This window comes from Periophthalmus magnuspinnatus, chromosome 19 (assembly GCF_009829125.3).
Source record: "Periophthalmus magnuspinnatus isolate fPerMag1 chromosome 19, fPerMag1.2.pri, whole genome shotgun sequence".
Classification (NCBI taxonomy): domain Eukaryota; kingdom Metazoa; phylum Chordata; class Actinopteri; order Gobiiformes; family Gobiidae; genus Periophthalmus; species Periophthalmus magnuspinnatus.
The window spans coordinates 12,421,042-12,447,176 of record NC_047144.1 but is presented as its reverse complement, the minus strand read 5'-3'; the positions used below and the strand labels follow the sequence as shown (position 1 = coordinate 12,447,176).

The 26,135-nt window shown below is 37.5% G+C and overlaps 1 protein-coding gene across 13 annotated transcripts in view; it reads left to right on the top strand.

The window, feature by feature from the left end:
* The first annotated feature begins 1,591 nt into the window (after positions 1–1,591).
* The window catches only part of LOC117387351 (ankyrin-3-like), a 134,600-nt gene continuing 110,056 nt past the window's right edge, over positions 1,592–26,135 (top strand). For 8 of the 13 annotated variants that reach the window (XM_055229392.1, XM_055229389.1, XM_055229387.1 and 5 more), the window contains exon 1: positions 1,593–1,763. In XM_055229392.1, the coding sequence (XP_055085367.1) occupies positions 1,707–1,763 (57 nt within the window). In that variant the 5' untranslated portion in view covers positions 1,593–1,706. Of the gene's footprint in view, positions 1,764–26,135 lie in introns of all 13 variants that reach the window. The other 5 variants (XM_055229384.1, XM_055229382.1, XM_055229386.1 and 2 more) reach the window with 1 other exon arrangement.

The window sequence follows — 26,135 nt, the reverse complement described above, 5'->3', positions numbered from 1 at the left end:
CTACATTTAACACTTAAATTATATAATCTAACATTTGTGTTAGCGTTAAATGGGATAGAGTTTAGGGTTTAGCTTAGAAGAGGACACCACAGTCCTCTCAAAGGTCTTAAAATTCCAATGCTTCACCAGGTCAATTGAAGTAACGTGCATCTCACTCGCAGGTATAACAGCTAATTATGTATTTATTATCTGATTAACAACACAATGAAACAGTTACTTATTCGGCACACATATAGTCTCCATCACAACATGTCCATCCTTCCCTTATTTATTCCATTACACCACTTTAGCCTGCACTTCTCATCATTATTACCCTCCTCTCTCCAGTCTCCAGCTCACATCTACTGTACACACAAGTGAGATTGATCGCTATAAATACAGAACGCCCCTGCAGCTTGTTGCTTGCTCGGCTTTCACTTGTAGAACGTGGGCGGTTACTTTGTCCAATAGCATATAGGTAGGAGACGAAATGAAAGTGCCTATGCAGGTTTTTATAATTACGGCATGGTTTGGCGGGGTAGTACAAGTGGTAAATATTTATCATAGTTTTAGATCAGTTAAGTGGCAGTTTGTGCAATAAAGGCTGAGAAGAAAAGTAGAAAAAAACAGGAAGTAGCGCTGAGTTCTGACAGCGTACAGAATACCTCTACCTATGTCATCAATAGAGATAAGGCTTTTTTTTTGACAGATTAAACCTTCATTTAACAAAATAAATGAGTTTTCATTTATATTTATTATTTATTTATTATTATTATTACTGTTGTGTAAGTTTTGGCCTTTGTCAACATGTCTGCTATGTAACTGTTATGGAATCTCATGTACATATGTCATATCAGCTGGGACTCCCTAAATTCTTGGCATTTCATCCGGGGGTGGGGCTTAGCTTTACTCCTGCGTGCTGTGCGTTCTCTGGACAGATCATTTCATAATCATCCGGTGTTCCTAAACCTAACCCTGATCTTAACCCTTATAACCTTAACCTGTTTACAAAAAATATATTGTCACAAATCAACATTAGGGAGCATAACCACTATTAGTCTACAAAGTGTCTGTCATTTGGGGTAACTGTGCGTGGGAGAAAAATTGTGCTGTGATGCATCAACGAAAAGTAAAAAAAAAACTGAAAGTGTTTTTGGTTTAAATTTTAAGTCTTGATAAAAAAAAGTCTGTTTATTAGACTTGGCCACACAGGTGAAATAGAAAACACTGTTTAAAAGTAGGTTGCCATGGTTACAGTAGAATATTAAGTCCCACCCACGGATGAAATGTGGAGCTTTTAGGGAGTCCCCAATATCTGCTGCGTATCCAACCAAGAAGTACAATTAAAAACTTCACCAAAATAAGAAAATAACATATATAGATAGATAGAGAGAAGAAAACTGGGCCAGATTTGCAGGAAAATTTTAAATATAATGATGTTAAATATGTTTAGTATAGTCTAACCTGTCACTTTAAGTTATTATTTGAAATCGTGGTCGCATATCCACGGAAAGAGGAGAGAGAGAGAGCGAGTAGGAGCCTCCCTCATGACTTGAAGTGGGTGTGAACAAGTGTTCTCTGGCTTTGCTTTCCATAGAGTGTCTATCTCTCCTCCGTTGCCTGCTGTTCGCTTACCCATGCTGGATTAAATTTTAAGAAAGAAGACCCTATTTTGGGGGGGATTTGCGCTTGTTTTTTGGGAGGTCGGCTGGCACCAAGCTGGGACAATGAGTGAAGAGGTCAAGGAGAAGAAGACACCTACACGCAAAAAGAAAGGGAAAAAGGTACAGAGGAATTAAGGTTGTAAACAAAAGCTTCAGACACGCATGCTGTGTGATTCAGACTGTGGAGGAGGACTGGCAGTAATAGGGCTTTGAATAGCTCATTGATTACATTATTATATTGTTGGGTATATTAATTAAAATAACGTGTATTTAAATTCATAATACCTTTGTTTGTTGGCAGTGACTTTACATGTTTAGATGTTTTTTTAGATTAAGATTGGGTAGAGTATTTGAAAATAAATTGAGTCATTTTGTAGATTACATCGATGTTGCGCAGATAATATTGATCGGGATAATTGCTGATGCTTTGGCTCATGAGGACATCGTATTGTAAATTGTCTTTGATTCAATTCATCGTTATGGATTTTTTTTATACTTCAGGTAGTATTTCATAATTTTGTTTAGTTTTAGAGCTATGAATATTTAGTAACAATATAATTTATTGAGTGCAGGTTAAATCTATATGACCTATATTACCCTCCCGTCTGATTGGAATATTTTTATTTAATTTTATTTTTTACAATTTTCATTTTTATTGTGATGTTGTTCATGTTCTTTGTTCATAAAGGAGTGTTGTATCCCTATCTGTAGCCTCTCTCTTATGTTATTAAGTCCTGGATCACTCCCTGTACTCCCTATACTTGAATAAAATGTAGTCTAAAATTGGTCTGGATTAGTCCTCATTAAGACCCGCTTTAGTCCTGGTCAAGGCTCGGATCAGTAAGTACAATCACATTTGTGCAATTGGCTCCAACATCCTTAAGTCCTACTTCCCATGATTACAATCGGTTTTCTGTGCTTTGTGTAGATTCACTGGAGATTTGTTTCTGTGTACAAGATCTTCTTTCAGCACTTTTTTTCCTGAGTAAGAAGCACTTTATATTTAAGGTAGTATTGGCAGTAATCCAGTCCACTGCGTACTTATATTTGTGGCATTTCTTCTCAGAGCGCTTCAAAATTGCTGCTAGCTTTGCATTTTTTTTCCCCTTCTGCCTTATGTTTAGTCAGCTCCTGGTAATTGTGTTCGCATATCCAGGGGGTTTTCTCTATGGAGTGCTACAGGTGTGCCAGTCGCTCCCGGTGGACAATACGCTGCCTTGTATCCCTGCTCTGTCTCATGTAAGGGGAGATTAGGGGGTCAAGGAAGAATTGATGACTTTAATACTCCTGGAATGATAAACGACTGGGTTCAATATGGGGCTAAAGCTAAGAAGGAGGAGATGACCCTGTAAGCTATCACTGCAAGTGCTGAAGACAACCTTCTATATTGATAAGTAGGACTATCTACATTAGATTATAGAGTAGTTTGTTTTGTAGTGTATTTCTTTTTCATTTCAGACAACATTTCAAACTTAAAGGGCTATACTTCTAAACTCCACCCATAGCCACAGTTAAAACAAAGGGAGGGGATGCGGGGGTCTGGAGGTTGGAGGAACAGTGTAATTGGTGATCAGAATCAGACTTCCCACTCCCCAGACACTTCATGCAAGTCTTCCAAGGAAATCCCAAGGCATTCCCAGGCCAAATATAGCAGGTCTCTCGCGAGGCTTTTTGCTTGTGAGTTACGCCATTATGGTAGATTAGAAGAACAGCGGCTCCTTCAGGATAACTGAGATCTTCATCAAATTTCTGAGAAAGCATTTAGCCATATTGCATAGAAAAGTTATTTGAGTTATGGTCTTGTTCAGTATTGATGACCACAGGTTTAGGGACATGTGTTAATTGGTAAATGATTGGTAACGTTGCATTTTGGCTCAGCTCCTTTTTGACAAACAAACAAACCAATACAGGGACACTGTGGCTGCTCATTTAAGAACAAAAACTCTAAGATTGGCTGCTGGTACTTCTCCACATGAAGAAGACTCTCAACTGGTGGGCACATTATTGAAAAATAGACTATATTGTCAATGCTGTTTTGGAGATATACAGCTTTTGAATATTGGATATATGGTTTATAATAAAAATGGTACAAAAACAACTGACTAAAAAAAATTGTAAACTTAGTCCAATGAAGTTCATCTGGTCTTCTGCTAATTTAATTTAACAGATTCTTTTTTCAGATCAAGGTTTTATTTTTCATACCTGACAGTTTCGGCTCAGTGGTCACATGTGGTTGCTGTGCCGTGACACAATATCGTCTGAAAATTGTAATATAAAATATATGTAAAACATTTAATAATTAAAATAAAAACATTACAAAAATATTTACAGTTACGGTAAGCTCTTACTTGCAGTGCAGTTTCGTGCCAAACCACAATTCCCAGTTTGATTGATTCAAAGTGGTTGCTCTCACTTCCTGACTCTAGTGGGTTGTTGCCGTGGTTACATTAACACGCCTCTCGCACTTTTGCTTTTTGAAATTTTTGTGACAGCACCACTTTCACAGGGAAACACAAGCCTGCAGTTACATTTGGCATGGCTGACAATCACAATCTGTTGAACTTTCTTTTAGAGGTGTAGGCCTGTTCTTTTTGGAAAGATTTTGTGTATAAAATAAGCTTATCTGTATATGGTTATTTATATGAAAAGACACGCGTTAATTGTCATGGGGAGCAGACTGGTTATTCCATATGTTCAGAACGTAATGAACTTGATAATGATCACTATGTAAATTTGTGGTGGTATAAAATTTGCGAGTATGTCAAAATGAATTCTTTATGTAGCTTATGTTTGCATTAAGAATGGTTAAGGGCTGTCAAAAGTACACAAGAGCAGATACTAATTGATACTAAAACTAGTATCTGAACTAGATACTCATTTGAGCAGGTGTCGATACTAAAAAAATTGACATTCACTGGACGGAAATGAATCTTTCCTGAATGGCTTTAGAATGATCTTGAGCTGTATCAGAACAAATACAAGACCATATAGACTAGTACACGCCCATGGACCACTATGGAACCTACCTGGACGACTGAGGGATTACACAGATATAAGGCCACATGGGAATATAAAAGAAAGTACTGTGATTTAATGGTGAAAATTACATTCTATTGTCTAAATAAAGAGCTGATATAATGTTTGTATTATTATTGTGGTATCAGAATCAGTATTGAGTATCAAGTCTATTCCTTAATCGAATTTGAAATTTTAGTATCATGACAACACTACTACCTACGACTATTCCTTTTTACATTTAACCACACAGTTTATTTATTTATTTATTTATTTTTTTAAGGCTGTGCAAATAATTTAATTTCAAAAAAATCCTCTGCAGAGTTCAGCCAGATCAATTTTTATTAGCTTTTAACAGGATTATTTTTTTATTTAATCAAAAAGAATCAGAAAGAATAAAAAAAAGCCTTTCTTCAGTGAACTAAATTCACAAACGAGAAATGCAGTTTGGCAACGCTAAACAGTGAGTACTAATGTGTGATCAATATGAGACAAAAGGTATATACTTTTTCCATAACACCCAGCTATTTTAAATGCTTTTTTGTAATATCATTTAAAACTTATTTTTTTAAGCATTGCACATTTCACCACAGGACAGGGGCACCACAGAACATCAACCATACATGCATCCATACGACTGGACTGAACATTCATACACGCTTTAGCAGCCAAAGGAGCAGACTGGATTATAGATTTGATATAATAATCTTTCAAGACTTCATCCACATCTGTTTCCCTTAGCCCTTTCTAAAGAATGGTACCTCAGATGCCCTCCCTGTCTCTCCATTGTCCCTGCTCCACACTGAGGATTAGTCATACTGTACTTGTGTGAAGACTGTTTTTCCACGGCCCTATCTCGTCACTCCAGAGTCCATAGCAACAGCTCAGTCCAGACAACACAGGGGCAAATCACAGCGGAGCGTGCCTCTATATCTTTGTTTCTTCGTTCTGTCATCCATGTTTGTTCCTTTCACTTATCATATATATATACATTTTTGATTATATTTATCTCTTTTTACTAAATATCACAAGTTGTAATGATAAATTGCTGTGTATGCTCTAGTTTTGTGTCTTTTTTTCCCACATAAAAAGCGATTGTATGGATCAGTATTTGCATTTTCCTTTTTTTTAAAACCGATCAGAAATGTGCTAAAATCAATGCCTCAAATTGTCTTGGTCAAGGTTCAAGAATATTGTTTAAAAATGATTGGATTATGAAAATTAACCAGGAAGGGTACACTGTGTAACATTTCATAAAGGCGTTATTGCTTTATCTGGAATGTGCAGCATATCTGTCGCCATAGAGACATGCAGGTGGCACCACTAGGCCAAGTTACAGGTCAGATCTGTGAACAGGCAAGCCCATGCACAGTAGGAATGAATGTCAAGATATTTTTGAGCAATAAAAATCTGTAGTCTGTTATCTGTATTTAAACAAATGCTTGATAGATATGTTCAATGCCATGTTCTGGAACATTTCAGACAATGCAATATCATGTAACTGTTTGTAATAGATAGAAATAGATACATTATCAGTAGATTTGATAACAATATACTTTAAAAAATTTTTCATATGTTAGCACTATGATTTAATGTTGAAAATGATATTCTATTGTCTAAATAAAGTGTTTTTTATTATCATCGTGGTATCAGAATCGTTGTGGAGTATCAAGTCTATTCCTTAGCATCGAAATCAAGTTTAAAATTTTAGTACCATGACAACACAACTATTTTTAAATTTTCTTAGGGCTGTGCAAATGATTTTATTTCAGTCTTTCATCTTCTGCCAATCCTGTAGCAGTATTGTTTTTGGCAGAGATCAGCCAGAACAATTTTTTATTAGCTTTTAACAAGAAAAAAATAGTTACGCTGTGCATTTTAAAGTGTAGTAATATCACGTTATCACAAATTTTGTTATAGATTTTTATAATAGTTGATAACGATATACTTTTGATTTTTAAGTTAAGAAAGTACTTTGATTTAACGCTGAAAATGACATTCTGTTGTTGAAATTAAAGAGTGTTTTTACCGTTTATCACCGTTGTATTGGAATCAGTATGTTAAATTTAGTTAGTATAGATATTACACAGTTTAGCACACGTACACATCTGTTTAAAGTGGCAATTGAACATTTGCACACCACTTTCTTTTCATATTCCATTGCAATTTCCCATCATACAAATTGGACACATTACACCCCATTTATTCACCGCTTTCGATCCAAACCAAAGTGAGGCTCTGTACTGAAGTCTGATGTCCACTCTGGTGAGCGTCTCCGTGCGTAAACACTTGAGCTGCCTGTGTCTGGTATGCATTTTACATTTCTACTGTAACTCAAACCCCGTCCAAGTCTCAGGGCTGCTCAGTGAACAGGAAGCAATGGCAAAAGAGCATGTGAACTGGCTCGCAATCGTCATAAATGTCACTACACTATTTTATTACATATACAAAGCATGCGTTAAGTCACAAAGGGAGTCGGGCTGTTAAAATGTTTATAAAACCCGATTTATGTGTGCGAGATGGGATACTGTTATATATTTGGTCCTGTTTTTAGTGAGAAAAGTGTTGAGTCTTATGTAACATGGCTGCCCACGTTTAGTCATTTCTGCCCACACCCTCCACGATGTCAATACTGTCAATGTTTTCAATAGGAGAGAAGTGCTAGCCGGGTACACGCTAGTTTAGCAGCACTTAAAGTACTCAGGGTATTTCTGTAGATAAGCTATATAAGTCTTTACAATAGGGAAATTACAATGTTGCAACTGGAAGTCAAGTTTATTTGATTAATCGGTGACTATTTTAGAAGCAGTTATTTCCAGTTCAATTTGTACACTCAAAAAGCTGGTCACATACTAGAGGTTTTGTGATACTGTGGGCGACAGGAGCTCAGTTGGTAGAGTGTTTTTCCAGTTATCCCGCTCTTGACATAAATACCATTGGTTGAGCGATCCACTGGGCCACAGGTTGGCGGTGTGACTCCAGCTCACACAGATGGATGCTGCCATTGTGTCCTTGGGCAAGACACTTAACTCGCCTTGAAGCGCTATATAAAAATGTGACTAATGGATAGTTCAAAGACTACTGAGGATTTGACTGTTTGTCATAGTTGTCTGTAATGTTTCTATCTCAATCACATCAAAATTTTATATTGTGACACCCCCACAGTCCAGATACAGACAAATACACTGGTTTATATATAATTTGCCTGTTTTTGTGCCAATTTTAAACTTTTTCGACAATAGGCTCTGTGCACAATAGCACCCGGCAACCTCACTTGTTAGCGTCACTGTTTCCTGTCCAATTTTATCTCTGAGGTGTTTGCCGAGTCATGCTAATGGTGCATTCACACCGGGGCGTCAAAAACGCGTTGGACGGCTCTAGTTGGACACCTTTGCATTTGAGGACAAACGCCTCTGATGCGCGTCATGGCAGCCATGGACACATGTCAGAGAAAAATGCTTAACACGTGTTCAGGGCATCAGTTTTGGTCTGCGAGTGCCTTTGAATGTTTTGTTTTGTGTATTTGTGAACGGTGTAAACCAGGTTGAGAGAGTGGCTTTAGCATATTTATTACATAAAACCCATCAATGGAGGCAGTCAGCTCGGCGGCGGCGTGTCTGGGTCCATGACTAGCCTTTAGGCTCGCTGGTGCGCCTGGCATAATTAAGTTGCCACTAGTTTGTGGCTGACGTCTTTCTACTTTTTCCAAATAATGATGTCACTGGAGCATTTTCAACTCTTGGACACGCAAACAAAGTGTCCGATGCCTGAACACTCAAGACGCGCCACGTCAGTGCCAGATTCACACCGATCTGATGCTTGAAAACGTGCCGCAAAAATGCAGGGCAGCCAAGACGTCCATCATAGACTTTGCATGTAAACTCGATGCCCAGAGATAAGGCAGAGGACAGGGAGCTGCGGGTGAATGCCACTGATAACATGTTAAAAACTACACAAATAAAATTAATACTTCACCAGAGGATACTTCTGTGTTTAGAAAAAGAGATGTTGCTAAGGCAAATTTTGAGATGTATAAATATAGAATAAATATTAAAACAGTGCCACAAACTGAAGTATTCTACATATAAAAATAATCGGGTAGTCTTTTTTTTATTAATTAGAATATTAGTAACTTGTTTATTTTATGTTTTCCAATTTTAATAAATGCAACAGTTAGCTTCGAGACACAATGAGCTAGCTAACATACAGCTGTGTACAGAGCCAGTTATAACTGAAAGGCAAATAATGGACAATATAGGCTAATTAATATACTTTTTTTTATTTTATTTTTTTTTTTATTCAAAACTTTGAGATCCTTTGTTTTAATCAACTCATTACATTCGGTTACACTTGTTATTCCACTTTCACACAGCTCAGTAGTTGCTTGGTAAAGGAATTGATATATATCATACTTTTTAAATCGATCCTCTTTCTAAAATGTGTTATTATGTTCTTCGACAGCGATATTGTTTATGAACACCAAGCCATATCCTATTTTATCTTATTAACCATGCACGACAAATGCCATGCTCACTTCCAAGTCATCGACAGCAGCTGTAGTGAGGTAAATAAGGAGGCTTTCACATTAGGTTAGGCTGTGATATATTGGCAGAGCGTGCTTAATCAATAGCATTAAGAAAATTGTTTGATCGAATTCTTCCCCCAGTTGCAATTTGCCATTAGCGTCTGATCTAACTGAGGATGCCTCTTTCTTCTCTGTCTCTCGTAAATAGATTATTATGTCCTCTGATAATGGAGCTTGTGCTGAGTGACATAAAAACATCCAATCATTTAACGGTTGTATCACTATGCAGATGAAATGTAATATCTGACAGTGAAATACAAGCAACCAACCATTTATAAACTAGGAGAGCCAGCCAAGGCGTTACTATTTCACTCTGCTGCTTGATATGCTTGTACTACTCTTACATTTTTAAATCATGCAATATATAACCTATATGTTGCATACAGACCAAAATATGTTTATTGACTTTTTCGTAATAGGCTACAGCAAATGTGTATTGTTTGGTTTCAGATGTGATGATGTCAGATAAGGGCTATGTACCAGTTTTCCACTTTGATCACAATGTAATATTCAAAATGAAAATCCACAAAGGTTAAACTTGATTATTAATGTCCGTGACTAGGGCTCTGATCTTATTACTCCACAAATTAGCATATGAACAATAGTCATATTACTCAGGACAGTTTCAGTGGTGGAACATTTAAGAGCCTGTATCTGTACTCTACTACATTTATTTAACTGGAATGAAAAGTAAAAGTATTTCTATTATTGTTTGAGACCACTACTGAAAAGGCTGAGGGGTTTATTTTTAACATGCTCATAGTTTGAGCAAACAAAAAAATTTAAATAAATCCACTTAGGGGAAAAAAATGTGAATTTATTTGTTTCTGTTGAACAAAATTTAGCAAAATCAAATCAAAATCACTACGTTTGAAGCTTCATTATATCAAACTCTGTGCAAAATACTTTTACTTTTTACTATTTAAGTACATTTTTAAATGGGTACTTTAATACTTGTGCTTAAGTAGTTTTTTGGAGTTACTGGTTCATCTGGAATTTCAGCATAGAAATGAACACTTGGCTCTGTCTCCTCAGGCTCAGAAGGGAATGATTTTACAGGTTCCTCGATATTGGCTACAGTTGATCTTAATTGGATGAGGCACACCTGCAATCTTAAAGTTTACTTTTTTCTCCTGTTTCGATTTATCTTTTTAGGAGTTTGTACCTCACTTGTAGAATCACTGGGTGCATTGCCTGATCCTTCTTCACTGACAGTCTCCTCTTCTGGCTCAGGTGGTGGTGTAGAATCTGGCACTAATGTTGGCTTTTTTTTTTGGCTCAACCGTACCAGATCTAGGACTGGATTTGCTGAGCCCTGCGCTGTCTTTCATTAAAATGTCTAGGACCACCTCTCCTCTTAGGTGGATCCCAGTTTTGTGGAGGGTGGGTCATTTCATGCCTGTAATTTCTAATGTGGTGATGCTTGGTTGGCACAGTACCCCTTGTGTCCACAGGGGGCATACCAGGTCTATATCCACCCTTTCTATGATGTGGGTTGTTGGGGTACCTGAGTGGGTTGGCATATCTCTCCATATGTTTGTCTCGTGTTTGTCATTGTCATATTTAGGCCCACCCTGTCTTTTGGGGAAGGGGACTCTTCCCTGGGTCTGGGGTTGGTTGTTGGTCCCCTGGGTGCAGGAGGTACCTGGATGTTGTCCTGCTTTTTTGTTGGACATCTATTTTTCTGTGTTTTCCAGACTCCTGCTTTGGTCCCTCAACTGTCTCAGGGCGTAACCCTGTTTCAGGTTGAGGAACCTGCACAGTCTCTACCTTTATATTTAAGCTTTTGTCCATTTTTTCAGGACCTTGGTCAACAACAGCCTCAGCAGGCGTGCTGTGCTCGTTAATTGCCTTAGTGGTGTTTCTTTTCCTGTTCTTTCTGTTACGCTTTCTCTTATATTACTTATTAAGGTTTAAATGAATATTGAATTTCATTGTTTATGACCAGTGTCATACGGTCTGGTTTTATCTTTCCTCTTTGTCATTCTCTCATCATAAGATAAAAGACATACAATCAAAGAAAACGTAATATTAACAACATTTTTACTTACTATTTAGTCATTATTTTTCATATTTGATCTCAACAAGCTTAAAATATTCATTTTAATTTTTAAATTTGTTTGTAAGTGAAAACATAATCCAAATGGATCAGATTTTCCAACATATTTTTGTATAGATTCTATTGACACACAGCCACTTAAGGAGACAAATCTATTCAAATGATATAATTTGATTAAGTAGACATTCTCAGACAGCACATGTACAGGTCCCCTTACCCCGTGGTGGGAGGGTGCCTGGTACAGGTTATCCAATCCCGCAGTGTAATCCCAACTGGAAACCCATCTGCATAGCATTTTGTAGGCATGAGACCGGCCAACATCCCATTTGGTTCATCATTTTCCTGATGACAGACATTGCTACGAAAACCCGATCTCTGCTCCGTGCTCCATCTAGATCCATTGGTGAATTTGGCCCAGGTTAGACTAGGACGAAGGAAAGTAGGAAGTGGTAGTGTTAATTGGTCCAGTGCCCATCCTGAATTACTGCTGACTCAACTGGGTCCCTGTATATTCATATCAAAGGCAATGCACTTGGTTTGCAAGTTGGAAATACTAGAAGACTAAATGTCACACATGCATAATTCTCAATGAAGGCTTGCATGGGTGGTACATTGTTCACATACTAGTTTAAATGAAAATGTTTATTGGTCCCTATGCTATATTCTCTTTACAATTTACAAAGAGGAAAGAGAATTTCAATATTTTCAATAAAGCTTGAATAGTAGGGCTGGGTGACTTTGCCTGAAAATAAAATTGATGATTCAAAAAAAAAAAAAACTATTTTAATTTTAATTGGTTCCAAGAGTGTAGGGTTTTGAGCAAAAAAAGAAAAGAAAAAAAAGACTCATTGTTTATTGATACTTAGCAGCTGATGTCATCAACATTCCCTGGGGGTGTGATGGTAACTGAGGCCCTGCTCTGTTAGAAGATCTGTCAGATCTTAATCTGAGTTTTATATTAACACAATCTGACCAGAAAGAGTTGACTTTGTTCGATCTACAACAGGTGAGCGCATACATAAATACATACATACACGCACGGACACACACACACCCCCACACACACACACCCCCACACACACCCCACATCCACACACACACACACATAGATTCATACATACATACACACATACATACACACACGCACCCCCCCCACACACACACACACATACATACACACATACATAAATACATACATACATATACATACATACACACACACATATACACGTACATACATACATACATACATACATATACACACATACATACATACATACACACATATACATACATACACACATACATACATACATACATACATACACACACATACACACCCCTACACACACATACACACATATGTACATATACACACACATACACACATATACACACATACATACAGTCACAAGCTAGCTAGCATTAGCCAACAGCTTTTGAGTTAGTCACTCTCTTTTTTTTTGAAAATCAAAACACCTAAACATGACCATGAAGGCCTATATTGATCACAGACTCCTGAAAATGTGTTTAAATCCACTTTGTATGTTTTCATGAGTTTTCAATCTTTTTATGACAGTGTTTGCTAATGCGTGCATTGTGTCTCTATGCTGAACATTCCACCATAGAGATACTTGCACAACACCCCCAGTATTATGTCACTGCAAAGTGTCAGTTAAATGGAAGATATGTTTAGTAACATACTGTGGAACATTTCAGGCAAAGCAATGACATCTCCATAGAGACAAGCTGGGGTATGCCCTCCACTGGAAAAGTTACATAGTGCATCTTTAACACTGTTGTATTTGATGAATTCTGCAATCAATACAGCCGCAGTCATCTTTTCATGCTTTGCAGAAAGTGCTGGTTATTGCACAGTGTATCATGCAGTAGCTGACATGTATTGTGTCCATAAAAATTCATCATGCATTAATTCCCTACGCCTCTTTAGTCTGTGTCATATTTTAGCCTCATAAGCATACAGTGGAATAATAGGAGGGCGGCCCAGAGTTCTTGCCTTTTACAGCCAACATATTGTGAATTTGCTGAGCTAGCCCACAGTGCCCGATGCTGCGCTTGGCTACACTTCATGGGAACAGGATGAAGCAATGTTAACATGGCTTCGGACAATACAAGATACATACACACACATATACACACGGACATAGAGGACTCCATCGGTAGGTCCTGATAGGGGAAGATGAATGGTTTGGGATGAGGGGAACTAAGTGGGATGGGACCACTTAGGAGAGCGGAGATGCCTGGCTCAGCACTTGACTACAGCCCAAGACTGCAGACTTCTTTATTAACTGTACAAGGAACAGCTTGCTGAAGGAATTATGGCTGGATATAGATATTATTGAAAGGAAATCAGCTAGAGGTGTATTCAAGTGACTAGTTTAATACCACAAAATAAGTAATAAAATATAATATGCCTATAGATTTGGATAAACTGCAATATTTTTTGTGTGTGTGCGTGTGTATGTATGTATCTGTGTGTGTGCGTGTGTAAGTATGTAGGGGTGTGTGTGCGTGTGTATGTATGTATGTGTGTGTCTGTGTGTGTGATAATATAACCTTGCTTTCTGTGAGTATACTGTACTACTAACCAGCCCTTAACAGAAACAGTTAAGTTTCACTTTTGGCTGATACAAAACTGACAAGACAAAACCAGGTCTAAACCAGGTCTAAACCGAGACCAAAGCAGGACTAAACCAGGACTAGACGAGGACTAAACCAGGACTAAACCAGGACTAAACCAGGACTAAACCAGGACTAAACCAGGACTGAAACAGGTCTAAACCAGGACTAAACCAGGACTAAACCAAGACTAAACCAGGACTAAACCAGGACTAACTCAGGACTAAACCAAGTCTAAACCGGTCCACACATCTGATTACATTTTTACATTACTAGACCTTGTATCTTAATTACGTCCATGTTTGTAACTTTATTATGTTATAGTTTTTTTAATTTACTTAACACCCCATAGAATTCTAGTCTCTGATCTCTGTTCTCATGTTGTCTCCTTATCACCTCGTCTTCCTCGAGTTCTTCTCTCAAACTGAAAACGCTCTGTTCCACCTTGTGATGTCATCATGTGGTAATACAGGAAGTGCTCCACTGTCTTTTTAAACTCCACACACCTTCACTAGAATCATTTGGATCATTTCAGCCCAGGAATTGCCAATCTCTACTGAACTAAATGTAAAAGGAGCTGTTAACTTGAAAAATGCCACTTTATGACATCACAAGGTGGAACAGAGCATTTTGAGCTTTGGAGAGGTAGACAGACTAATAATAAAGTGTTACTCAAACATGTGTGAATGGAACAAAACTCCAGGTGTGTTTTTGAGGAGGTAAAAGCATTAGAACATGGCTAAAAGCTCCAAGAGTCGGTTTGTGTAATATTGGAGTATTTGGAGTAAGTAATCACCTGCATTCTTCATTAAGGCGACATACAGATGTTTGAGTCCAGGTGAAACATCACAAATTATAGTTCAAACACTGATCTTTAATGGACAACTGAGTAACATTCAAGTTTCACGCTCAAACCTAAAACAAAAAAAAAGTCAAATGGACATGTACAGGTGAGTCCATGTCTCTGTCTTTTCAGTCTCTGTTTTTACCAACAGAATAATCTGTGTTTTTAAATATAAAACATATTTATTTATGCTGAATCGCAGTTCGTGGTCAATCTGGCCTGACATATAGCCGGGAACATTCTGGAGAACACCGCAGCGAAATCACTCAGATCTTTGCTCCCTGCAGAACAACACAGCACTATTCAGTTTCATTAAATATATTTCAAGTTTGGGCTCAGTTCTGGTTTAGTCCTGGTTCAGTCCTGGTTTAATCCTGGTTCAGTCTTGATTTAGTCCTGTTTAGACATGGTTCAGTCCTGGTTTAGACCTGGTTTAGACCTGGTTTAGACCTGGTTTAGACCTAGTTTAGACCTAGTTTAGTCCTGCTTTAGTCCTGCTTTAGTCCTTGTTTAGTCCTTGTTTAGTCCTGGTTTAGTCCTGGTTTAGTCCTGGTTTAGATCTGGTTTAGTCCTGGTTTAGTCCTGTTTTAGAGCTGGTTTAATCATGTTTTAGTCCCGGTTTAGTCCTAATTTACTCCTGGTTTACTCCTGGTTTACACCTGGTCTAGTACTGGTTTAGACCTGGTTTACTCCTGGTTAAGTCACCTTTTAGTCCTGGTTCAGTCTCACCGTTTGATTATACTCTACATTGGAGGCTTTGAGGACGATGGTTCTCATGTCCAGGAAACAGTTGAGTGAGGCTGAGCACATCACGTTTCTGACAAAACAAACACGGCTCGTCATTTTACAAACACCTGCGATTATCTATAGAATTTATTGATACAGTAACGTCACGCTGCGGGAGTTCTACATATACTGTATGTCTATGAAGTAATGTTCAGCAGTTACCATGGAGATACAACACACACATTTAAAACATTTTAAAATAGTCTGAAAACTCTGTGGTCCGAGTGTTCATGGTCCTGTTTAGGAGTTTGATTTTCAACAAAAACATGAGAGTCACTCACTGAAAAACAGTTGGCTGATGCTAATGCTAATGCTAGCTCAAATCAGCTCCCCTGTTGTAGTTCAAATAAATAAGTTCTTTATGGTCAGGTTTATGTTAAAACAAAGCTCAGATTAAAGTATAACTTGAGTAACAGAGCCTCAGACAGAGGAGTGCCTCCAGTTAGCATGACACCCCAGGGAATGTTGATGACATCAGGTGCAAAGGATCCATACAGGATCTGTGACCTACACGATTTCTGGCCGTGGATTTGCAGATGTTTCCTTGGAGCTGGAGTCTTCAACTGAAACAAAACAAAGGTAATTTAAATACAGAAATTAGGCTTGTTGTAGTCCTGGTTTAGTCCTGGTTTAGTCCTGGTTTAGTCCTGTTTTTGTCCTGGTTTAGTCCCGGTTCAGAACCTTTTGTAACTTTTCCTGTCAGCAGCAGTTTCTTTATGACCTCCTCGTCTTCCTCCTCCTCTTCTTCTTCCTCCTCCTCTTCTTCATCCTCTCCCTCCATCTCTTCCTCCTCCTCCCTTTCTTCTTTCTCTTCCTCCTTCTCTTCCTGCTCTTCACTGCTCTCCTCTTTGACTTTCTTTGGTTTCAGAAAAGCAACAATTGCAGCTTAAATAGTCAGAGGGTCAGAGGAATTTGGTTTAAATTGCTGATCTGGTTTTACCTCATGGTGTAGTTGCACTTTTCAATTTCTAATTGTATTGTGATCGTACCCGCTTTAGTCCTGGCCTAGTAATGGTCCATTCCTGCTCTAGTCCTGCTCTAGTCCTGGTTCAGTCTTGGTTTAGTCCTGGTTCAGTTTTGGTTTAGTCCTGCTCTAGTCCTGGTTCAGTCTTGGTTTAGTCCTGGTTCAGTTTTGGTTTAGTTCTGCTCTAGTCCTGCTCTAGTCCTGCTCTAGTCCTGGTTCAGTCCCTGTTTCTATCATTTAGCCCTCACACATTTATATTATACAATAACAGATGAAAACTAGCGTCTTGAAGCCTCGGAATGTTGCATATAAAGAAGCTTAACAAAGACGTATTATGCAAAATCGACAAAAGGTAAAAGGTAGGTGTTAACAGAGCATTTTGAGCTTTGGAGATGTAGACCAACTAATAATAAAGAGTTATTCAAACATGTGTGAATGAAACAAAACACAACTCAAAGGTATGTTTTTGATGAGGCAACAATTATAGCATGGCTTAAAACTTACAAGAATCAATTTTGTGTAATATATATACACAAAACCTTTACACTATACACTATACCTTTAAGTATATAGCAGAGAAAGGCACTTTTTTTTAAAATTCATGAATACAGAATTTGAAAGTATTTTAGAAACTTTTTGTAAATTTAGAGTTTTTTTTTGTAATAAAAAAAAAGAAGATAATTTATGCCTTACTGTGGAACATTTCAGCCAAAGCATAACATCGTCACAGAGACAAGCAGGTGGCAGATCCCCCACCAGAAAAGCTTCATGCTTCTTTAAAAACATTGCTTATTGACTCAAACATTTTAAAACAAGACCTCTCAGTTTCCTGGGTATTTTTTAACATGGCAGTTCTTATGTCTAATTTCCAAGGCTAATTTCTGCTCATATGACCCCACTGGGAGGTATACATGTAATATTTTCATTTGATCAGGTTATTGCTGAGTCTTGCCTGAGTGCAGTGAAATGTGGAAACGGCCATCACAGTGAATTAGTTTAATGCCATAGCGACTGACTAAGCAGCACTGGTCCCCCCTGCACTGGGCTGGCTTCGCACAAAACCTGGCATTAAGTCAGTTATAGATCCACTCTCTGTGTCTTAACCAGCAGTATAGTATTGGACTGAATCTTGCACATTTCTACTACAAGTAATGGGAAAAAACGTCACATCAGACGTGTAAATATAATGATGTGTTTTAGCTTTTGTAACTGATTTTCATATTGCAAAATTAAATATAAAATGCATGGGAAGAGCTCGGAGTAGAGCCGCTGCTCCTACACATTGAGAGGAGCCAGCTGAGGTGGCTCGGGCATCTGCTCAGGATGCCTCCTGGACGCCTCCCTAGGGAGGTGCTCTGGGCATGTCCCACCGGGAGGAGGCCCCGGGGAAGACCCAGGACACGCTGGAGGGACTATGTCTCTTGGCTGGCCTGGGAACGCCTTGGAATCGGACCACCGGAGGAGCTGGAGGACGTGTCTGGGGTGAGGGAAGTTTGGGAGTCCCTGCTTAGACTGCTGCCCCCGCAACTCGGCTCCGGATAAGTAGAAGAAAATGGATGGATGGATGGAAATTAAATATATTGATTTTAATTGGGACAATGCATCTTAATAAACACAGCATTACAGTTGAACAGTGGTGTAATGTAATGAAGTAAAAGTAGTAAAGCACTGCACTTTTATTATTGTTTGAGACTTGCTGAAAAGTCTGAGGGGTTTATTTTTTTCAAGGTCACAATTTCAGCAAACAAAAATATACAAAATAAAAACAGCCTGAAAAAAATGAATTCAATTGTTTCTTTTGAACAAAGTTCAACACAAACCTGTATCAAAATGAATCTGAAGCTTTCATTCTCATTTGCTTAATTTTTCTTTTATTTATTTTGAGTACAAGCTTTGTTAGATCTCAAACTCTGTGTAAAATACTTTTATGTTTTACTCTTTACAGTACATTTTAAAAATACTGTAATACTTCTACTTAATTAGATTTTTCCATGTAATACTTTTACTATTATTTATTTGCTCCAGTAACAAAACTAAATATTCCTTCCACCACTGCAGTTGAAAATATTCTGGATCAAAGCAGTGCTAGTTTCCATATTTTGTCTTTAGACAGTTACAACATAACATAATACAACATATTAATACAACATATAAACACAATAACAATACAATAACTTAAAATACTTAGATAAAATTAAAAAGGGTCAGCAGTATAGCAGCAGAGAGACCAGTTTCAATGAAAATTATGAACAACATCTGAACCGAATAATTCCAGTCGATATGATAGCAGCTCTCCTGAAGGACGACCTGTTTCTGTCTATGTTTTGACATTATGAGATAGGAAATCCTCTGGCTCCAACCTTGTTCAGTTCTTTGTCCTCATGTTACCTTCCATATTTTTTAAAAATAAAATTTGTCAAATGTTCAAATAAACATGTCAGACCAGAATACACTGATTACCCTAATGCAACTACGTCACTATGGCAACAGGCTTGTGCTGACGATGATGTAATCGTATTAGCAAAACCATCCATCTCCCTGCGCACATCATTTTTCATCATTCAAGCTACACGTTTATTCTTTGTTTACATTTTTCTGGCTTTTTGAATAGACCAGCAGACATAAAAGCCTTAGTGGTGATAGTAGTGTGATGGTGGTGTGGAGCGGCAGAAGGCTGAGGGCTTTCTGGACAGAGAACATTGGAGGGATGGGGAGTGTACTGGCAGGGTGCCTGGTGGAAAAACCCAGACTGTTCCTCACACTGAGATGCACGTCACTAAAGCGATTTGTGCCTGTGTGAGACGAGGCACAGGCAAGCACTATTGTCATATTATTATGGCTGTACTAGTGCTACGCAGGTCTGAGAGATTTGGACAGAAATTAATGCAACGTTTTTGGAGTCTCCCCGGAAATGAATCAGATCTTATTTTAGCAAGTCATCAGTAAATGTGCTACTTCCTGGAGATATCTTGGATGAGATTCAAGCATAAACTGTATATATAAATGGACATAGCTAACCCGCTAGCCGTGTTCCATATAGGAAGTAAACACGGGCGCGCTCCCTTTAGTCCACTTCTTTATACAGTCAAGTCAAATAAAACTCGGTCCATACATAACCATGCTCCTTATTCGTAAAATTTTGACGATTTTTGACCATTTAAAAATATACAGTATAATAATAATGCATGTTTATGTTTTGGGGGTTTTTTTTTGCAACTTTTTTTTAACAGTTTCCTTGCACAGACAGATAGATCATTTCATAAACTCTAAAACTTTTTCTTTCTTTCTTTAGACTGGGTTCTGGCATTGGCCTGTCATGATAATCACTATATCGGCTTATCATTCAATATATGAAAGCTGGAACAATATTTTTTTTGGGGTCAATATTGGTGATGGGACTTTTGGCTCCTTTGTGAGATGCGAGTCTTTTGGTAGTTCTCTTCAAAGAGCCTCTCAAAAGACTGGCTCTTTTACTTTTTATTTATATGACAGAAGCCAATGTGAGAATTAATTTTATCTACAAACAAATCACAGAGAAATGACCAAGGCTGATTTAAAATGGTTCAACTGAGAGTGGGAGAGTGTTTACCCTTTGGAATGAAAAGGTAAAGGGTAAATAAAATGGTGCACTATAATAATAATAATTTAAAACTAACCATTAGACTGATGCCAGATCTGTTTTTGTGCACAAATCTCTCACTCGTGTTTCCTGCTTCGCTTCTGTGCTGATTTTTGTGTTAGTTCAGCATTAATTAGTCAATATTTGTGTGTGTACTTTTCCTTTGCGCTATTAGGACATTTTTATTTATTTTTTGGCTATATGATAAGATTTAAGCCATAAAAGGTTGAATTAATAACTTTTATGACTCATTACAAATGCAAACTAAGTACTAAAGTGTTGCATTGGTTTAATTCTACTCAGTGGCATAAATTTGTTTCAATCGTTTATCGTCTATATTTGCTTCAGCAATATATCAACCTTCAAAATTTGTTATTGCGACAGGCCTAGTAATTTAAGTTACATTTATTACTCCTTGTTAATATCACCGCACAGCCACTTTTCTTACTTATGGCACTTTGCAAATTCCTCCACTATTAGCTCCCCAAAGTTTAATCTATCTTTTATTTCTAATTGCATTGAATAAACACTGCTACACTGCATGTCTTTTAAACTTGCTTGCATAGTTAATCTCAAGGGACCAAAACTAGCTGTCTCTTTTAAAATATGTTATAAAAAATCCAAACATAACATTTTTATTCTATGCTTTATTCCTTCTAAATGATGTTGCCCACACTCAATGACATCACAGGGTCATTTCCACACAGTGATATCCTTATAAAACCTGGATTAGAATAGACTGGTGGTAATCTGAAGGGCATGCTTAATTAACCGTGTAATATGTCAAATGGGGTCATCGTCGCACTGGGATTAGATTAACACATACAATGAATGTGTTGATGATATTTCAGTGGATGACCGGATCAAGACTCGATGTACAAATGAAGTCCACATGAAGCTTGATAAGATTTACTCATTAGCGACAATTTAGCTGCCAACGCTGTCAGCATGGAACTGTTAGTAAACGTTGTTGTTGTTGCGAGGTCTTGACACTTTAAAGTTTTGTATGTTTTTCATACTGGGAAAATGCAATCAGACTGACGGGCAAGCTTCGACAAGATGGGAAAGTTCAAAGGAATTATTATGTCACTGATTGATGAAAGTTATTAGTGGAAAAAGTAAAAGCAGTAAAGTACTGTAAACATTGTAGGTATTTGTACTCTACTTAAGTATGTTTTAAAGTGGATACTATTTTGCAAAGTCAGCACAAATCTGTATCAACATCACTACATTTGAAGCTTTATTATAGATCTGAAAATCTGTGTGAAATACTTTTACTTTTTACTCTTTAAGTACATTTTTTAATGGCTACTTTAATATTTTCACTTAGTTTATCATCGATACTTTTACTTAAGGAACAAAATAGAGTACTTCTTCCAGCACTGATGAAAGGTAGCTAGAGTACCACCTGCTTGTTTCCATGGAAATGTTATTGCTTTGCCTTGAATGTTCCACTGTATAAAATTGAATTATCAAACTTGCATTCATTTAGTGACATGTGATTTTTATTGCTCAAAAAAATCCCTTGGAAAAACATGCATTCTTACTGTGAGCGGGGTTGTCTCTCCACAGATCTAACCTGTAACTTTACCTGGTGACTTCATTTGCTTCTCTATATTGATGAATTTAATGCCCTACAGTGGAACATTCCAGACAAAGCAATAACATCTTAATGGAGACCAGTTGTGGACCCTCTCCCAGAAACATTACTAAGCGTACCTTTAAGGGTTTTGTGACCTTTTCAAGTCCCATCATTCTTCTTTTCCAATTTGTATTATTCTTAGATGCAGATTTTATGCCAGATGCCCTTCCAAATACAACCCTTTCCATTTATCCAGGCTTGGGACAGTCACAGTTCACGGGCTTGTTGTGTTTCTACCCATAAATCATCATTGAAATTGCTGTAGTGCCTCATGTTAGCGTCACTCATATTTGTTTTAATGTGAACTATTTTAAGCAGTGGAGGGATTTAAAACATCACAAGGGGGCATGATTCGGTTTGATATGGCCTCAGCGCGGCGTCAGGATACTCGCCGCTCGGATCTATTTGTGGCCCGTGTATGTGGTTGCCGTGGAGACAGCTGGCAGAGTTCCAGCTGGAGACTGAAGTTGACCCCACACATTTTCACATAAAAATTACCATTTAAGATAATACTAAAAATGCCAGGATTGCATTGAGAATTGATATAAATTTTTTCGGGTCTTGTTGTAATAATTTGGCTTTTTATCTCATTCTCTGGGACCACATGTGTCCGCTCCAGTGGTTATCTCACATCTGGCACTCCTCGTCTCAACTGAAGTAGGTGACTGTCTGGACAAGCTGGCTACTAAAGATACAGATGTGTTATGATCTAGTTAAAAGGTGGGTTGCCAGATCCTAATACAAATTTGCAGGAATCCCCATAGGGCTGATGGTGATATGTCCTCAGTATGTCACAGCGAATAACATCCAAGGTTCAGTTTTGATTGATGCTGTCATTTTATACCAGTATGAAGTGAATGTTACAAGTGAGTGCAATGAACTCTGGACATTACGCTTACGTTTAAGTTTTTATGCCCTATAGAAAGTTATTAGGCAGTGTCACAGATTTTGGAAATAGAAATAGAAATAGAGCTCAAACCTAACAGTCACTTTTATTTAAATCAGAAAACATGAAATAAACAACCTATTAAAATCCAAATTAATTAAAATAAAGACTACCCGATTGGTTTTATATGTAGAATACTTCAGTTTTTGGTGCAGTTTTAATATTTGTTATTTCTTACAAGTAGCATTAGCGTTAGCATTGAGACACAAACATCAGTAGTGTCCTCTGGTGAAGACATCCACCCGCAGCTCCCTGTCCACTGCCTTATCTTCAAATATTTTTTCATTTTTAGCGTGACTGCAAAAAACCCATAACAGTTGAACAGGAAGTAGTGACGCTAACAATGAGGTTGCCAGGCGCTATTGTGCACCGAGCCAGTTCTGATCTGGGCACTTGTCTTTCCTATCGCAATATTGAGCCTTCATAGCGGTCTGCTCTCTCCAGAAGCTAATATGATATAAATTACAAGCCTCCACAGCTTATTGTTTCATTGAATGGTATGCTATCCTAATAATTACTTTTACAGACTATATTTCTAATCACTGTGTTCACTTGTATTATTATTGTTGTGAAAAGTCTACACTGATGCAGGGGTTGGTGCACAGAAGCCATTATTGAGGTTGACATTTGAGAAGGGCAGAGTTACCTAATGGAGCTTAGGCCGCTCTCATATAAGACCGATAGCATTACCACAGCGCCCATATGAAATCAAGTGTTGTTAATGGACATTTATCTGTTTTATGGGCTGTCTGGACCCGCTGCGCCTTCCCTTTTGATTTAGCATATGATCTAATCCAACTCAGCCTGCAACCAGAAAGTACACCAGGACTTTTGGGCTATGTGGTACTGTATAACATAAGCTGTATTAGGTTTGAATTAGTTATGAAGGGTCGTAGACAGGTTATGATAGTAAATTAATGAAGTCATGATAGCCCATTGGGTCGTTTGAATGGGAAAGGTTAAAAGCCGTTCATAAGCTTATGGCACAGTGTATGACCAGACATGGCAGTAGGTGACACTGCACCATAATACTGAAAAGTCATGTCCAATTAATTAATTTTATCTGGCAACCAAATGCAAAACAACCTGTTGAAATAAGTGTCTAAGATATAAGTTGGCAGTACTTCAGCATGTAAACTCTTGGTATATTTTTAGAAGGACAGGATGGAGATTTTAAATTCCATGAACATGTCCTAACTGTGTCCTCAGATACAAGGTTGATCTGTTCAAATCAAGTAGGCTTATATCTTTTACTGGTTAGGCTCTCTGCACAGTAGCACACTAGCTAGCTCACTATGTCTCAAACACTTTTATTAAAATCAGAAAATATAAAATAAACAACCTATTAAAATTGAAATGTATTAAAATTAAGACTATATGTAAAATACTGCAGTTTGTGGCGTTGTTTTAATATTATGCCTCAAAATTAGCATTAGCATTAGCATTGAGACACAGTGAACTTAGTGTGTTGTCAGTGACATCCACCCGCAGCTCCCTGTCCACTGCTTTATCTTTAAATGTTTTCCAATCCAAAGAGATAAAACTGAAAACTGAACAGGAAGTAGTGACGCTAACAGTGAGGCGCTATTGTGCACAGAGCCGATTGTTTATGCAGAGTCATTCTTAATTACAAAAAAACATTGATGGCCAAGTACTTTATGTTATAATTCGGTGTAGTTGTATGAATAATGAACAACTAATGATATCATTGGCCAAGTACAATCAGAGTCAGAAGTAGTCCATAGCTATTATCAAAGTAACACTGCTTATGTAAACTTCCTAAACTTGCATTGGACATCCGCAAGAAGGTTACTATAGTGGAACTGTGAAGTACATTCGTTTACTATTACCTTTTACTGCTTACCACGCTTACATAAGTACTGTCTGGAAAAAGGGGCAGATAACATAAGATCACTCTACTTTCTGCTCCCTTTCATTCATTTCTTGTATGTTCAACTTAACTAACTGATACTGTTGATGTCTTTTTTATATTTTATGAATGAAATTAAATAAATAAATAAAATCATGTCATATATGTTGCAAGAAGAGGATCGCAAACAAGCACGCCATTAATCTGTTGTCTAAATTCGTACTGATTAATGTGTTCAAATAAAACTTTGCCACTGATTTAATATTTAAATATAAATTATAAGTTAAATAGGAAAGACTTTAGACTCAGTTTGTTCTCTCAAGGCTGCATAATTAGTTTATGGTCTTGAATTATCTTGAACATAAAGCTGCTTGGTTGTGGAGTTGTTTGTGCTTCTGATACGACCATATCAGCAAGATAACTGGTATTTTCCGATATAAAGGCATTATTTTGTATTTAGACATCTTTTCCTTGTCTTACCCAATCATTGCTGGGTAATATGCAAAAAAAAAAGATATAAAGTATCATTTATCACACATAAAACAGTCTGTATGTATTCTGTCATATTAACCCCTCACTCCAAACCACAGAACTGGCTGATAAACAGGACGATGAAGAGTCTTTAACTCGTCTACAAACTTTTAGACTGAAATTTACTCACTTACTTACAGATTACATTTCCTCTGACTCATAAGAAAAACTGTACATCCGGTTTCCATAATGCTGAATAAAACACTTTGAGATCATTATGTTAAGATGTAAAATGCCCACTTCCTGTTTAAAATTGTTCAGAACACTGTGCATAAAATCAATAAAACAGTAGAGGCAGAAGGAGAGTATTTTTAAGCTTTTATTTTGGAATAATGTAATGCAGCGTTTACAGTGTGTCTCACCCACCAGGTGCTCTCAGGATGAAGCTAAAGATAACACGCACAAAATTACAGAAACATTCTCTTTTCCATTTGAGCTAGTGTTTCCTGGTTGGTGATTTTGGACTAAAATCATGATTGTATTTTATTTGGATGTTTCAAGCTTTACACTGACTCCAGAAACACCTTCACCTTGTAACGGAGGGGTTTGCCAGTTCTTCTTGAGTCAATAAAACACAGCCAACATTTAAAGATGTGCTTTGTAACATTTCTGGCGGAAGGTCTGTCATTAGCTTGTTTCGATGGAGATATTATTGTTTTGCCTGGAATGCTCCACCGTATGGCATTTAACTTATCTACCTCTGTGAAGACAAGCATGTGACAGCACCAGGTCAAGTTATAGATCAGATCTGTGGAGAGGTGACCCCACTCATTGTAAGAATTCATGTTTTTCAAGGGCTTTTTGTTGCCAGACTGATACATTAAATACCACACTGTAGAACCTTTTAGACATCATCTTCATGGAGACAAGCAGGTGGCACATCCTACACAGGAAAAGTTACATAATGAACTTTTAAAGCATTTTATTTTGATGATAAAAATAGTACTGCTTGGATTAATATGGCACTTTTGATGGTCGGTACTTATATTGT